At 44.0% G+C, this 14,264-nt stretch overlaps 2 protein-coding genes across 3 annotated transcripts; one reads left to right on the top strand and one right to left on the bottom strand.

Annotated features, from left to right (window-relative positions):
* The first annotated feature begins 1,093 nt into the window (after positions 1 to 1,093).
* LOC135519519 (F-box only protein 47-like) lies at positions 1,094 to 5,766 on the top strand. The gene is made up of 10 exons (XM_064944749.1): positions 1,094 to 1,268; positions 1,512 to 1,688; positions 1,893 to 1,969; positions 3,860 to 3,937; positions 4,050 to 4,158; positions 4,237 to 4,410; positions 4,514 to 4,663; positions 5,133 to 5,275; positions 5,415 to 5,574; positions 5,669 to 5,766. Exons 1-10 carry the CDS (start codon positions 1,094 to 1,096, stop codon positions 5,764 to 5,766), a joined length of 1,341 nt encoding a protein of 446 aa, XP_064800821.1.
* A 1,869-nt stretch (positions 5,767 to 7,635) lies between these two features.
* Positions 7,636 to 10,948, bottom strand: LOC135521135 (ADP-ribosylation factor-like protein 6). 2 transcript variants are annotated; one of them, XM_064947069.1, is made up of 8 exons: positions 10,826 to 10,948; positions 10,329 to 10,390; positions 10,129 to 10,197; positions 9,820 to 9,914; positions 9,438 to 9,567; positions 9,160 to 9,215; positions 8,954 to 8,966; positions 7,636 to 8,675 (listed from the first exon to the last, which is right to left on the bottom strand). In XM_064947069.1, the coding sequence occupies exons 1-8, from the start codon at positions 10,946 to 10,948 to the stop codon at positions 8,642 to 8,644; spliced, it is 582 nt and encodes a 193-aa protein (XP_064803141.1). In that variant the 3' UTR covers positions 7,636 to 8,641. The 2 variants fall into 2 exon arrangements, with proteins under 2 accessions (XP_064803141.1, XP_064803142.1); XM_064947070.1 differs by lacking the exon at positions 8,954 to 8,966.
* Positions 10,949 to 14,264: the final 3,316 nt, after the last annotated feature.

The following is a 14,264-nucleotide window of genomic DNA, read 5'->3' as shown; positions in this document are numbered from 1 at the left end:
TGATAGAGTCTGCCACTGTATTCTTAGTCCCATTCACTAAATTTGTGTCTAAGGACGCTATAGAAGACAGGCACACAAGGCTATATTCCCAATCTGGCTGTCATTCCTCCATACAGTAGCCTAGCAGTGGCTTTTCTAGCAGCCTAGTGCAGCCCATCCTGCCCTGTGTCAGTCTCTTTTATAGGATTATGTGTCCTGTGTATCTCCTCCAGAGGGAGATGCCATATGAGTACCGAGGAGTTAATAGCCTTAGGGGAAGCACAGTAATCCTCCATGCATTAGGGAGCTGTGCTGGGCCCATTAGCTGTGCTGGGCCACAACTCAAGGAAAGGCTAGAAACTATTGGGCCTCTGTCTGTAATTAGGTGTTTATTATCTGCTTCTAGGACAGCAAATATGACATTTATATTTGATTTATCATTGTAAGCACCTGTTGAATGCAGATAAGGCCTACACATTTCACATTCTAATCGCTTTATTCATAGGCTACTGTTACAGTAGATCTAGAAGCAGCATTTCAAAAATTCTGCTCATGTCATGTCAGACTAATCATTAGACTAGCTTACATGAGAGGGATGGGGATTATAGGCAAATGTACATCGCACGTTTACATGACATTACAAAAGTAAAGTCAGCACAAAAACATTCAGAAAATGTTGATGGAAGGGAAGGTTATTTTTTTCGCGCGAGGTGAGTATTTCGCGGCAGAGCTGTTTCACTCGCGAGGGGTCGCCAAAAACAAGTCTGTCTGTAGTCCTACCTCAGCCTCAGGGAGCGTTTCTTCTCAGCAGCTAGCTAGCCAAAATATTCACTTTATAGTCTATGATAAAAAATACCAGTATAAGTCTGAAGACAGCTCACAAGTTTACTCAGTGTATGCTATTGTTGGATTCGTTTTCGCATCCAAAAGCTAAAGGTAAAGCCAGGCAAATGACAGCTAACGTTAGCTAGTTACAGTAGTTCACTCTTAAAGTTGACAGCTGTCTTTGATGTTGTTCTCTTTGGAAATGAATCAATTATTCTTGCCAAATGACCTTCAACCTTCAATTCCTAGTTTATCCTCGGGTCAATAGCGACCGGACAGTTTTGTGGCGATGGCGGCAGTCACTAGGAAATTCACCATGACCCAGAAGTTCCACCGCCGACGGTCCCGTCGCCAGCCCTACCCGGTGAGAACCATCACGACCCGGAGTCAGGGCATGGCCAGTGGCTGCTTCTTCGAGAGGCTGCCTGCAGAGGTCTTTGACATGGTCCTGGACAGACTCTCTGGTAGGTCTAACTAGCTAACTGGTTTAAATACAATGAATGGAGGAAGGGAGAGATAGAAGGAAAGGAAGGCTGGTAGGTCTGTCAATGTGTATGTTGATTGTCATTGACCTAATGACGGTCTTTCCAGTCATGTCTTCTACTAGGCTAGCCAGCTGTGTGTGTGTGTGTGTGTGTGTGTGTGTGTGTGTGTGTGTGTGTGTGTGTGTGTGTGTGATATGACCCACATGCCTCTGTGTGTTGCAGTGCTTGAGATCAGTGTATTCAGCATGGTGTCCAAGGCCATCAGTCGCTACATTGTGAATCACATCTCTACTCAGACCTGGAGGAACAGAATGATCCTACAAAAGCTCCGGCACTGCTCCTCTCCCTCCTCTCCTCCCAAAGAGGACCCCGCCACCCTGGGACACTACAAAGCGCTGGGTAGGTAGTAGGTACAGCCTATAGGCGGGAAAATGAAGTCAATCACAGCACTTTTCATAATACACTCTAGGCTACCTCAAGATAACTGTGTCTAGAAGTGCTTTTTAGTCATGTAAGTGTTATGTCAATCTTTATTCATTCAGGGTTGACAAACAGATGTTGTCATGGTGTCACCTTGTTGTTTGTTTCTGCTTGTTGTCTCAGGGTTGTTGTTCAAGAGGTGTACCCTGTTGCTACCTACAAAGGACAGGTTGAAGTTTATATATAGCAAGTTCTCCCAGGTAAGACAGAGAAAGGTGAGGGAGATAGATAAGGTTATGGAAATTAATGATAAGGATATTTAGCAATGTTGTTAAATTACTGTAGTAAAGCATGAGTTGTTACACATAAAAAAAAAGAACCAGTTAATAATTATAAGACAGGTTGTGAAATAAAATATTTTACCTAGTTACAGTTCACATGAGGAAATCAGTTCATTAAATTAAATAAATAAAAATCAAATGTTATTTGTCACATGCGCCGAATACAACAGGTGTAGACCTTACAATGAAATGCTTACTTACAAACCCTTAACCAACAATGCCGTTTTAAGAAAATACCCCCCAAAAAGTAAGAGATAAGAATAAACAAATAATTAAAGAGCAGCAGTAAATAACAATAGCGGGGCTGTATACAGGGGGTACCAGTACAGAGTCAATGTGTTGGGGCACCGGTGTTGAGGTAATTGAGGTAGTATGTACATGTAGGTAGAGTTATTAAAGCGACTATGCATAGATAATAACAGAGAGTAGCAGCAGCGTAGGGGGGGGGGGGGGGGCAATGCAAATAGTCTGGGTAGCTATTTGATTAGCTGTTCAGGAGTCTTATGGCTTGGGGGTAGAAGCTGTTTAGAAGCCTCTTTGACCTAGACTTGGCGCTCCAGTACTGCTTGCCATGTGGTAGCAGAGAGAACAGTATATGAATAGGGTGGCTGGAGTCTTAGGGCCTTCCTCTGACACCGCCTGGTATATAGGTCCTGGATGGCAGGAAGTTTGACCATACGCACTACCGTCTGTAGTGCCTTGTGGTCGGAGGCCGACCAGTTGCAACCCGTCAGGATGCTCTCTGGTGTAGCTGTAAAAACATGCCAAATCTTTTCAGTCTCCTGTGGGCGAAAGGGTTATGTCGTGCCCTCTTTACGACTGTCTTGGTGTGCTTGGACAATGTTAGTTTGTTGGTGATGTGGACGCCAAGGAACTTGAAGCTCTTAACCTGCTCCGCTATAGCTCCGTCGATGAGAATGGGGGCGTGCTCGGTCCTTCTTTTCCTGTATTCCACAGTCATCTCTTTTGTCTTGATCACGTTGAGGGAGAGGTTGTTCTCCTTGAAACACACGGTCAGTTCTCTGACCTCCCTATAGGCTGTCTCATCGTTGTTGGTGATCAGGCCTACCACTGTTTTGTCATCTGCAAACTTAATGATGGTGTTGGAGTTGTGCCTGGCCATGCAGTCATGAGTGAACATGGAGTACAGGAGGGAACTGAGCACGCATCCCTGAGGGGCCCCCCGTGTCGAGGATCAGCGTGGCTGATGGGTTGTGGGGCGGACCGTCAGAAAGTCCAGGATTATTAGGCCCTAATCTATGGATTTCACATGACTGGGCAGTGGTGCAGCCATGGGTCGGCCTTAGAGGGCACAGGCCCACCCACTTGGCAGGCAGGTCCACCCACTGGTGACCCAGGCCCAGCCAATTAGAATTAGTTTTCCCCCACAAATTGGCTTTATTAAAGACAGAAATACTCCTCAGATTTTAAAGTAGCCTTTTATTGTCCCCAGCACAAGGCCTTTGAAAAAATTCTGGGATTTTTTTATTTCAGCTCATGAAACATGGCACCAACACTTTACATGTTGCGTTTATATTTTTGTTCAGTGTTGTAAGGCCTACATACTGTAGATTAGTGCTTCAACCCTGTTGCTGGAGAGCTATCCTCCTGTAGTAGGTTTTCAATCCAACCACTGGTGTAACGAACCTGATTCAGCTAATCAACCAGCTAGTTATTAGAATCAGGTTTGCTAGATTATGGTTGGAACAAAAACCTACAGGACGGCAGCTCTTCAGGAACAGGGTTGGAGAGACCGGTTGTAGATGTCCATAGACTTACATAGACCGCTTGTCTCTCCCTGCCTCTCAGGTCCCGTGCTTCATGATGGAGCAGTGCACTGCCTCAACAGGCTGCCCTTTCTTCTCCAGCTACGGAGTTTTCTTGCAGGTGAGACCCTAAAGTAGTTTCAAAAGAAAAATACTTATGAAACACACAAGACAAATCTTTTCAGTCTCCTGAAAAAAAGATATGTAACAGATCATTGCTGTTTGACTGACAGACGTTGATTGCGGGCTGGGATGAGCTGGAGTGTCACCGGGTCTTCAACTTCCTGTGCGACTTCACAAACCTTCCCCGGAAGATCGAGTTGGTCGTCACTGGAAAGCCAGGTGGGTGTCTGTCCCTAATTCAGAGAGAGAGGGTGTGAGGAGGAAAGAGAGACAGTAATGTTTCCCCTCTGTGTCTAGGAGCATGTCAGCGGTTGGAGCTGCAGATTCGTGGGTTCTGTCGTCAGGTTCTGTTGGAGCCGTGGAGCAGCCGAAGAGACACTCTGTTCTGGCTCACCAGGATCCTCCAGTCCTGGCCCATGGTCTCACAGGCCAGGCTACTGTTCATACTCTATGGTCCACGGCTGCCTGACGGTTAGTATGCAGTGAGTTTGTGCATGTGTGTACATCCTCCAACCCTGGCCCATGGTAGAGAGTGTGAGTGTGTGTGTGTGTATTAAGTCTGTATTTTTTCCAGGTTCTCTGGGCTGGCAGGAGCAACTGGGTGCAGGAGTAGCCCAGTGTTCTCTGTGGGACTTGGCCAAGGCTGTGATCCTGCTCCACAGTGACCTGGAGGCTAGAGACTGGACCACTGACACCGTACTGGCCATACTGGAGGAACTCACAGGTACACACACTTTAACCTTTTACTGTAGTGGGCTAAATCACTGTCACACGGAGTGATTCTTGGTAGCCTTAAACAAATCTACTTTGAAACAAAGTATTTACCTTACGCACATGGGCTTACAAAAAAGAAGACACCTGTACCATGTCAGATGTAGAACTGAGTTTGCATCCAAATATTACACTTTATATACATCACAGTAGACTGAAATATAACAAAACTGATTGACATAGAAACACTGGATTTTCATTGTTTAAAAAATAATCTTTATTAATTATGAAATAAATAATCTTTATTAATTATGAAATTATGAAAAATATTAATAACATTCCACCCGTGAGGCAAAAGAGGGCACTTTTCGTCGTTGACTGCACGAAAGGGCTACCATATCTTAACACACACACACACACACCTTTATTCAGGTGCACACAGCGTCTTCGTTGTGCTCATCACATCTCTCTGGTCTCCCCAGTGCTCCCCCAGGCGTGGCATGTAGAGAGCGTGGCCAGGCTGTTGATCCTGTGTGGGAACAGTCTGTGTTACAGTATTCTGGCTAGCAAGGCTCTCAACGGACGCCTCTTTGAGATCTCACGACTCCTCGTCTATCTCATACTGGTCAGTACACATCTGTGTGTGTGTGAGAAGGATGGCTATTCAAATCAAATCAAATATACACATATTTACCAGATGTTATTGCGGGTGTAGCGAAATGCTTGTGTGTGTTATAGTTATGTTTCATATGTGTGTATTGTAGGTGTGTGAGAAGGACGGCTACTGTATGAACTGGTCGGTGAGGATGGTGCAGCAGGTGTGCCAGGTGTTCTTGTCGCCGTCAGACAGGTGGTCATTCATCCAGAGCGTTGAGAACATGTTCTCAGAGGTTACCATGGAGATGTACGAGGTTGTCATGGCAGGTGAGGACATGGCAGGGCAGGTGGTTCACTATGTTTGGTCCCAGATAGCCATATGGCCTTTGTCTGTACTGTCAGTAATCTCCCTCTCTTTCAGGTAACCGTCATGAGGACATGGAGACCTTCCAGAGCCTCCTGAATGCCAGCGCTCACTTCCACACTGAGATAGTCTACATGTTCCTCAAGAAGGATTGAGGACAGAGAAAGGAATGTGAGGGGCTGAAGAGATAAAGGGGTGAGGGGATAAAAGATAGAAGAAAAGGAGGGACACTGTCTGGGAAATGATGATCTGAAGGTTTGTGTTTGAGCAGATAGAGGGATATAAAAGGAGTGAAGGTAGCCCAAGACGATAGGGAAAATTAAGGGTTTCTTCTCCCTTTGTCAACAGTATTCACATCATTACACTTTTATACTTTTGTTATACAGCTTATTTATACTTTTGTAAATTAACTGCTTTAAAATATTGGTATCCTGTAAAGGGAGTATTTAATTATATTTATAGATTTATTAACATAAGTTTGCAACTATTTATTAGCATTTCATAAAGGTGTTCAACTTGTACAGTATAACGGTTATGATGCATTGATTGTACTTGATGCTTCTGTGTTGATGGAAGCTGAAACTCATCTGTTTTTGCATAAATTATTAAAATGGACTTTGGGGTCTACAGTGTTGATTCACTATTATCTCCTCTCACTTTGTGAGATCAATGAACATAAAGATCCAGCAAATAGAAAGATAAATTGTCACCCCCTTTGATGAAAAGGAAGAGACTACAAATCACGAAAATACCAAGCCGTTTGTTTTCATTAAAACATCCCAATATATAGGAATATATTTAGCACTGACTGGTGTAATAAATTCAGCAACATTCGTAAAAATCCAAATAACTTCACAGATCTTCATTGTAAAGGGTTTAAACACTGTTTTCCGTGCTTGTTCAATGACACATGAACAATTAATGAACATGCACCTGTGGAAAGGTCGTTAAGACTAACAGCTTACAGACAGTAGGCAATTAAGGTCACAGTTATGAAAACTTAGGACACTAAAGAGGCCTTTCTACTGACTCTGAAAAACACCAAAAGAAAGATGCCCAGGGTCCCTGCTCATCTGCGTGAACGTGTCTTAGGCATGCTGCAAGGCGGCATGAGGTCTGCAGATGTGGCCAGGGCAATAAATTGCATGTCTGTACTGTGAGACGCCTAAGACAGGATACAGGGAGGCAGGACGGACAGATGATTATCCTCGCAGTGACAGACCACGTGTAACAACACTTGCACAGGATCGGTACATCCGAACATCACACCTGCGGGACAGGTACAGGATGGCAACAACTGCCTGAGTTACACCAGGAATGCACATTCCCTCCATCAGTGCTCAGACTGTCCGCAATAGGCTGAGAGGCTGGACTAAGGAAGGTCCTCACCAGACATCACCGGCAACAACGTCGCCTATGGGCACATACCCACCGTCGCTGGACCAGACAGGACTGGCAAAAAGTGCTCTTCACTGACGAGTCGCGGTTTTGTCTCACCAGGGGTGATGGTCGGATTCACGTTTATCGTCGGAAGTAATGAGTGTTACACTGACGCCAATACTCTCCAGTGGGATTGATTTGGAGGTGGAGGGTCCGTCATGGTGTCATGGTTTTCTGTAGGTGAAAGAGAGTCGGACCAAAATGTGGCGTGTCTATTGCGATCCATGTTTAATGAAACTGAAGAAACACGAATCAATACAAAAAACAATAAACGTAACAAAAACCGAAACAGCCTAATACTGGTGAAAACTAACACACGACAGACATAAGGACAAAAGGACAATCACCCACAAAAACCCAACACCAAACAGGCTACCTAAATATGGTTCCCAATCAGAGACAATGACTAACACTTGCCTCTGATTGAGAACCATCTCAGGCCAAACACAGAAACCGACAAACTAGACACACAACATAGAATGCCCACTCAGATCACACCCTGACCAAACAAAACATATAAACATACAAAGCAAACTATGGTCAGGGTGTGACACATGGTCTGGGGCGGTGTGTCACAGCATCATTGGACTGAGCTTGTTGTCATTGCAGGCAATCTCAACACTGTGCGTTACAGGGAAGACATTCTCCTCCCTCATGTGGTATCCTTCCTCATGTGGTATCCTACCATCCTGACATGACCGTCCAGCATGAGAATGCTGATTGTCTGCAAGACAGGAATGTCAGTGTTCTGCCATGGCCAGCGAAGAGCCCGGATCTCAATCCCATTGAGCGTGTCTGGGACCTGTTGGATCGGAGGGTGAGGGCTAATGCCATTCCCCCCAGAAATGTCCGGGAACTTGCAGGTGCCTTGGTGGAAGAGTGGGGTAACATCTCACAGCAAGAACTAGCAAATCTGGTGCAGACCATGAGGAGGAGATGCACTGCAGTACTTAATGCAGCTGGTGGCCACACCAGATACTGACTGTTACTTTTGATTTTGACCCCCTTTGTTCAGGGACACATTATTCCATTTCTGTTAGTCACATGTCTGTGGAACCTGTTCAGTTTATGTCTCAGTTGTTGAATATGATGTATTTACACATGTTAAGTTTGCTGAAAATAAACGCAGTTGACAGTGAGAGGACATTTCTTTTTTTGCTGAGTTTATGTCTGAAAAACAGTCACAGCACATTAAATGGCATAAAAAACAAGCATTAAGTACAGCTCAGAAATGTAGAGGGTAAAAATGTTACAACAGAATACATTAATCATATCTTTCCACATTCAGACAGCACAGTTACACACCACGTGCTGTAACACTGAATAACACACAAACAATCTCGGAGGGTAGTTTCTACACTGCAACAAGCTGTTCAGCAACACTTCACATCAACACTTTACAACAGTATCATACAGCAGGCATCATGACAGAGTAACAAATAGAAAGAGGAAACAAGTGATTCCCTTGCACCGTATAAATCGTGACATCAGATAACCAAAGACACACCCAGTTGGAGGAGCCATGTTGTAGTCACTGAGGCCTCTCTCTTCTTCCCATCACGATCCTTCATCAAAAGCATTTCATCCATTTTATTTAATCAAGTCTTCATTGTTTTGATATGATCTGTTTATAAAGATATGGACATTTCATGAGATTAAAGTTAAAACGAACAGCCTGAACAATAAGACCTGAAGTTCCACAAAACACCTAGAACAGTACGGCACTAGAGAGTTAAGAATAGGGGAGTTTAATCATCATTACCCATATGTCAACATTATACCATAATTGCAGTGTTTAAGACTAAATACAGTCTCCCCTGTTCCTAACTCATCAACATCCATCTGTACTTCACCAAGTCCACCACAGTGACATAAACTAATGTGAGTTTACATGATACTTACTGTGCAATTTGCTCTATGGGTAAGGTGGAACAAAACAGAATAATTCACTATTGGTGTCAAAATTACATGACAAAAAAGTAATTTACACACACACACACACACACACACACACACACACACACACACACACACACACACACACACACACACACACACACACACACACACACACACACACACACACACACACACACACAGTACTGTACCTTGAAGCCAGTCCACCCCCTCCAGTAGACCCTCTCCTTTTACAGCATTACTGGCACTAAAACAGATGGACAGAAGCTAGTAACCTATCCCAATATCACTGTATGTGTCTGTACCTTCTTGTGTGTGTGTGTGTGTGTGTGTGTGTGTGTGTGTGTGTGTGTGTGTGTGTGTGTGTGTGTGTGTGTGTGTGTGTGTGTGTGTGTGTGTGTGTGTGTGTGTGTGTGTGTGTGTGTGTGTGTGTGTGTGTGTGAGAGACTAGGATAGAGTTGTGTCTTACCATATATGCCAGGGTTTGTCCTTGATGTTTTCCAGACAGAGCAGCTGAGAGACTTTGACTAAAGACATGGCTTCTCTCAGGTCACTCTTATTAGCAAAGAACAGCACTGGCAACCTCCTGCTGCGGATGTCTGGAGGGAGCAGGAATGCAGGAGAACAGGTGAAAAAACAGTTGGCTCTCTGTCTGTCTGCCCCCCCCACTTCCTTTCTCTCCCTCTCTCTCTTTCTTGCTCTCAATCAATTCAATTCAATTCAAGGGCTTTATTGGCATGGGAAACATGTGTTAACATTGCCAAAGCAAGTAAGGTAGATAATATATAAAGTGAAATAAACAATAAAAATTAACAGTAGACATCACACATACAGAAGTTTCAATCTCTGACCTTGGTGATTGAGAAGAGTATCCAGCTCCTCTTTGGCAACGACCATTCGTAATTTATCTCCACTATCGATGACAAATATGATGGCGTGACTCTCTCTGTGGACACAAGAAACTGGATAAACAACACTGAATCTGATCTCTACATCACTAATAACTACTACTTGGAGACGGGGGTAGGGTTGTGTAACCATTAAAACTACTCTACAGGCAATACTTGATTACTCTAAGATCAGAGGTAAGGCACCACAGGCTCAACATGTCTTATCACATAATGCAGTTCTAGATAAACATTGCCGGTGTAAAGTCTTACTTGTAGTAATGTTCCCATAGGTTTCTATATCTGCTCTGACCAGACATGTCAAACACTGTGAAGGACACACTTTGTAGAGACACAACATACATGTTACCGATCAACATACACAATAGAATAAGTATCAAATAATATAATTCTTATGACTATCATCTGGTTCACTAAGTTAAACAACGTTTACATAAGAAGTAAATTACTACCTTGAACTCTTGAATTTTTCTATGTTGAAGCCAATAGTTGGGACAATGTCTTGTGTCTGGGTCTGTAATACACACAGAGACAGAGACACAGACACACGCAGGCACGCGCGCACACACACACAATAACAAACACAGACAAAAAAACAGTAACTTAACTTTGTCAAAATATATGGTAAAATAGGGTGAAATAGGCTGTACTGACCTTTACCTGACTAACATGTTTCCAGTCGTCTGAGAGTGGGCCAAATAAGCTTTGCTGAAAACAAGCAATCGGTGGATGATTGCAGTGCAATCGATGCGATGACACTCACAGCTCTTATACATTAGCAACATCTCTGTCTCAGCTAACTCTCAATATATAAAACTCTGTCTCTTTCCACTGACAGGCCCGCGCGCGGCTACAGTAGGACATCATATCAACAAGTTACAATTTACAGCGCAATCAAATACATCAGTCAATGGCCTATATTATAGTTGGGCCATGTCAGTGGACTTACATTACTGGGTTTGAGTTGATTGATGATGGTAGTTTTCCCGCTGTTGTCCAGTCCCAAACACAACACGTTCACTTCTCTCTTCTTCAGCCCCAGCCATCCCGACAGTTTATCTAACAGGCCCATGTGTCCCACTTAAAACATTTGATCCTAAGGTTAACTGTATTTGGTACAGGATACCTACTCCCTCGAGATATCGTCGAACGTGTCTACCATTTCTCGCCGCAATTTAGTTTAACATATTAAAATTGAATGTTGCCGTGGATATAAGGACAAGGTAACAGCAGCAGGTTGGCTGTCCTGGCTTGGAATAAGCCTATTAGAGTGAATTAATGCTCTTGAACCTCCTCGTGACCTGCTTCGCAATACGGGGTGACTCTGAGATGGACATGCGATAATGTTAATTTCATGCTCATTACATACATACCTACAGAAGCCAAATTACAGTCATGCGTTATTCTTTACAGTGCACTGTAATAGCCATACACTTGGTGCTTTTGGAATTTTAATTTTGTCCAAACAATATAGTGTTAGTCTATACACAAAAACACGAGTTGATTAATATGAATAAATTAACAAACATCATGACAATAACAGAACAGGACTTTTCCCCTTTGCTTCATCCATAGTTGATAAATTACTCACAGGTAGGTAGTAAATAACATGTTGAAATCCTTCACCTCTGCACTAATAATGCACGGTCCAGCAGCGCCATCGTCTGGCCATTATTAACAAGTTCACCTGAAATATATCCTCCAAACACTTGTGGACACCGGTGGTATTCTTTCAATAAAGTTGGTAAATAGCAACTGCTCTCTGGTTGATAATTGTACTTTACAGCAGAGTCTTTAAGATTGACAAAAGGAAAAGATGCTGATGAAGATATTTTTTTACCCACTTGGAAATCCACAAGGTTGATTTGATTTTGGAGAAATCTTTATAAATCAATTCTTTGTAAAGCAATGATTGTTATACAAAAATGAAAAACAAACTTTCCATGTTTTTGTTTTGATAAAGGCTACTAATTTGACACGAGCACCTATTCGAGGCACCTATTTATCATTATCAGCCTGGACGGAGCCTTTACTATTGGGAGGCACCGAGGTTCCCTTACCAGCATGTGAGGCACCTACTTATACTTAACCAGCCTGGAAGGAACCTTTATAAAACACCAGCCTGGGAGGAGCCTTTATTATACACCAGCCTGAGAGGAACCTATTTATCCTGACCAGCCTGGGGGGAGCCTTTATTATACACCAGCCTGGGAGGCAACCAGTTATCCTTATCAGCCTGCAAGGCACCTATTAATCCTTACCAGCCTAGGAGGCACCTATTTATCCTTAACCAGCCTGGAAGGAACCTTTATTATACACCAGCCTGAGAGGGGCCTTTATTATACACCAGCCTGAGAGGGGCCTTTATTATACACCAGCCTGAGAGGGGCCTTTATTATACACCAGCCTGAGAGGAACCGTTTTTATACACCAGCCTGAGAGGAACCTTGATTATACACCAGCCTGAGAAGAACCTTTATTATACACCAGCCTGGGAGGAGCCTTTATTATACACCAGCCTGAGAGGAACCGTTTTTATACACCAGCCTGGGAGGAACCTTTATTATACAACAGCCTGAGAAGAACCTTTATTATACACCAGCCTGGGAGGAACCTTTATTATACACCAGCCTGAGAGGAACCTTTATTACACACCAGCCTGAGAGGAGCCTTTATTATACACCATTATTATACAGGTTCCTCCCAGGCTCGTGTATAATAAAGCTTCCTCCCAGGCTGGTGTATGATAAAGGCCCCTCCCAGGCTGGTGTATAATAAAGGTTCCTACCAGGCTGGTAAGAATAAATAGGTTCCTCCCAGGCTGGTGTATAATGAAGGTTCCTCCCAGGCTGGTGTATAATAAAGGCCCCTCCCAGGCTGGTAAGGATAAATAGGTTCCTCCCAGGCTGGTGTATAATGAAGGTTCCTCCCAGGCTGGTGTATAATAAAGGCCCCTCCCAGGCTGGTAAGGATGAATACGTACCTCTCAGGCTGGTGTATAATGACGGTTCCTCCCAGGCTGGTGTATAATAAAGGCCCCTCCCAGGCTGGTAAGGATGAATACGTTCCTCTCAGGCTGGTGTATAATAAAGGTTCCTCTCAGGCTGGTGTATAAAAAAGGTTCCTCCCAAGCTGGTGTATAATGAAGGTTCCTCCCAGGCTGGTGTATAATAAAGGCCCCTCCCAGGCTGGTGTATAATAAAGGTTCCTACCAGGCTAGTGTATAATAAAGGTTCCTACCAGGCTAGTGTATAATAAAGGCTCCCCCCAGGCTGGTAAGGATAAATAGGTTCCTCCCAGGCTGGTGTATAATGAAGGTTCCTCCCAGGCTGGTGTATAATAAAGGCCCCTCCCAGGCTGGTAAGGATGAATACGTTCCTCTCAGGCTGGTGTATAATGAAGGTTCCTCCCAGGATGGTGTATAATAAAGGCCTCTCCCAGGCTGGTAAGGATGAATACGTTCCTCTCAGGCTGGTGTATAATAAAGGTTCCTCTCAGGCTGGTGTATAATAAAGGTTCCTCCCAAGCTGGTGTATAATGAAGGTTCCTCCCAGGCTGGTGTATAATAAAGGCCCCTCCCAGGCTGGTGTATAATAAAGGCTCCCCCCAGGCTGGTAAGGATAAATAGGTTCCTCCCAGGCTGGTGTATAATGAAGGTTCCTCCCAGGCTGGTGTATAATAAAGGCCCCTCCCAGGCTGGTAAGGATGAATACGTTCCTCTCAGGCTGGTGTATAATAAAGGTTCCTCTCAGGCTGGTGTATAATAAAGGTTCCTCCCAGGCTGGTGTATAATAAAGGCTCCCCCCAGGCTGGTAAGCATAAATAGGTTCCTCTCAGGCTGGTGTATAATAAAGGTTCCTCTCAGGCTGGTGTATAATAAAGGTTCCTCCCAGTCTGGTGTATAATAAAAGTTCCTCCCAGACTGGTAAGGATAAATAGGTTCCTCCCAGGCTGGTGTATAATGAAGGTTCCTCCCAGGCTGGTGTATAATAAAGGCCCCTCCCAGGCTAGTGTATAATAAAGGTTCCTCCTTGGCTGGTGTATAATAAAGGTTCCTCTCAGGCTGGTGTATAATAAAGGTTCCTCCCAAGCTGGTGTATAATGAAGGTTCCTCCTTGGCTGGTGTATAATAAAAGTTCCTCCCAGGCTGGTGTACAATAAAGGTTCCTCCCAGAATGGTTAGGATAAATAGGTTCCTCCCAGGCTGGTGTATGATAAAGGCTCCCCCAGGCTGGTAAGGATAAATAGGTTCCTCTCAGGCTGGTGTATAATAAAGGTTCCTCCCATGCTGGTGTATAATAGAAGTTCCTCCCAGGCTGGTAAGGATGAATAGGTTCCTCTCAGGCTGGTGTATAATAAAGGTTCCTCCCAGGCTGGTGTATAATAAA

The sequence above is a fragment of the Oncorhynchus masou genome, chromosome 29 (genome assembly GCF_036934945.1).
Source record: "Oncorhynchus masou masou isolate Uvic2021 chromosome 29, UVic_Omas_1.1, whole genome shotgun sequence".
In the NCBI taxonomy this organism is placed as follows: Eukaryota; Metazoa; Chordata; class Actinopteri; order Salmoniformes; family Salmonidae; genus Oncorhynchus; species Oncorhynchus masou.
The sequence above is the reverse complement of the archived record's forward strand: the minus strand, read 5'-3'. Positions and strand labels throughout refer to the sequence as shown.

What these genes read in the sequence shown, in the direction of transcription:
- LOC135519519 (XM_064944749.1), top strand. Translation starts at nt 1,094, where the DNA reads ATGGCGGCAGTCACTAGGAAATTCACCATGACCCAGAAGTTCCACCGC. An exon ending in TATATAGCAAGTTCTCCCAG is followed by an intron (nt 1,970 to 3,859) that starts GTAAGACAGAGA and finishes CCTGCCTCTCAG; the next exon opens with GTCCCGTGCTTCATGATGGA. An exon ending in CATACTGGAGGAACTCACAG is followed by an intron (nt 4,664 to 5,132) that starts GTACACACACTT and finishes TGGTCTCCCCAG; the next exon opens with TGCTCCCCCAGGCGTGGCAT.
- LOC135521135 (XM_064947069.1), bottom strand. Translation starts at nt 10,948, where the DNA reads ATGGGCCTGTTAGATAAACTGTCGGGATGGCTGGGGCTGAAGAAGAGA. An exon ending in ATCAACTCAAACCCAGTAAT is followed by an intron (nt 10,391 to 10,825) that starts GTAAGTCCACTG and finishes TGTGTATTACAG; the next exon opens with ACCCAGACACAAGACATTGT. An exon ending in TACTCTTCTCAATCACCAAG is followed by an intron (nt 9,568 to 9,819) that starts GTCAGAGATTGA and finishes TGCTCCCTCCAG; the next exon opens with ACATCCGCAGCAGGAGGTTG.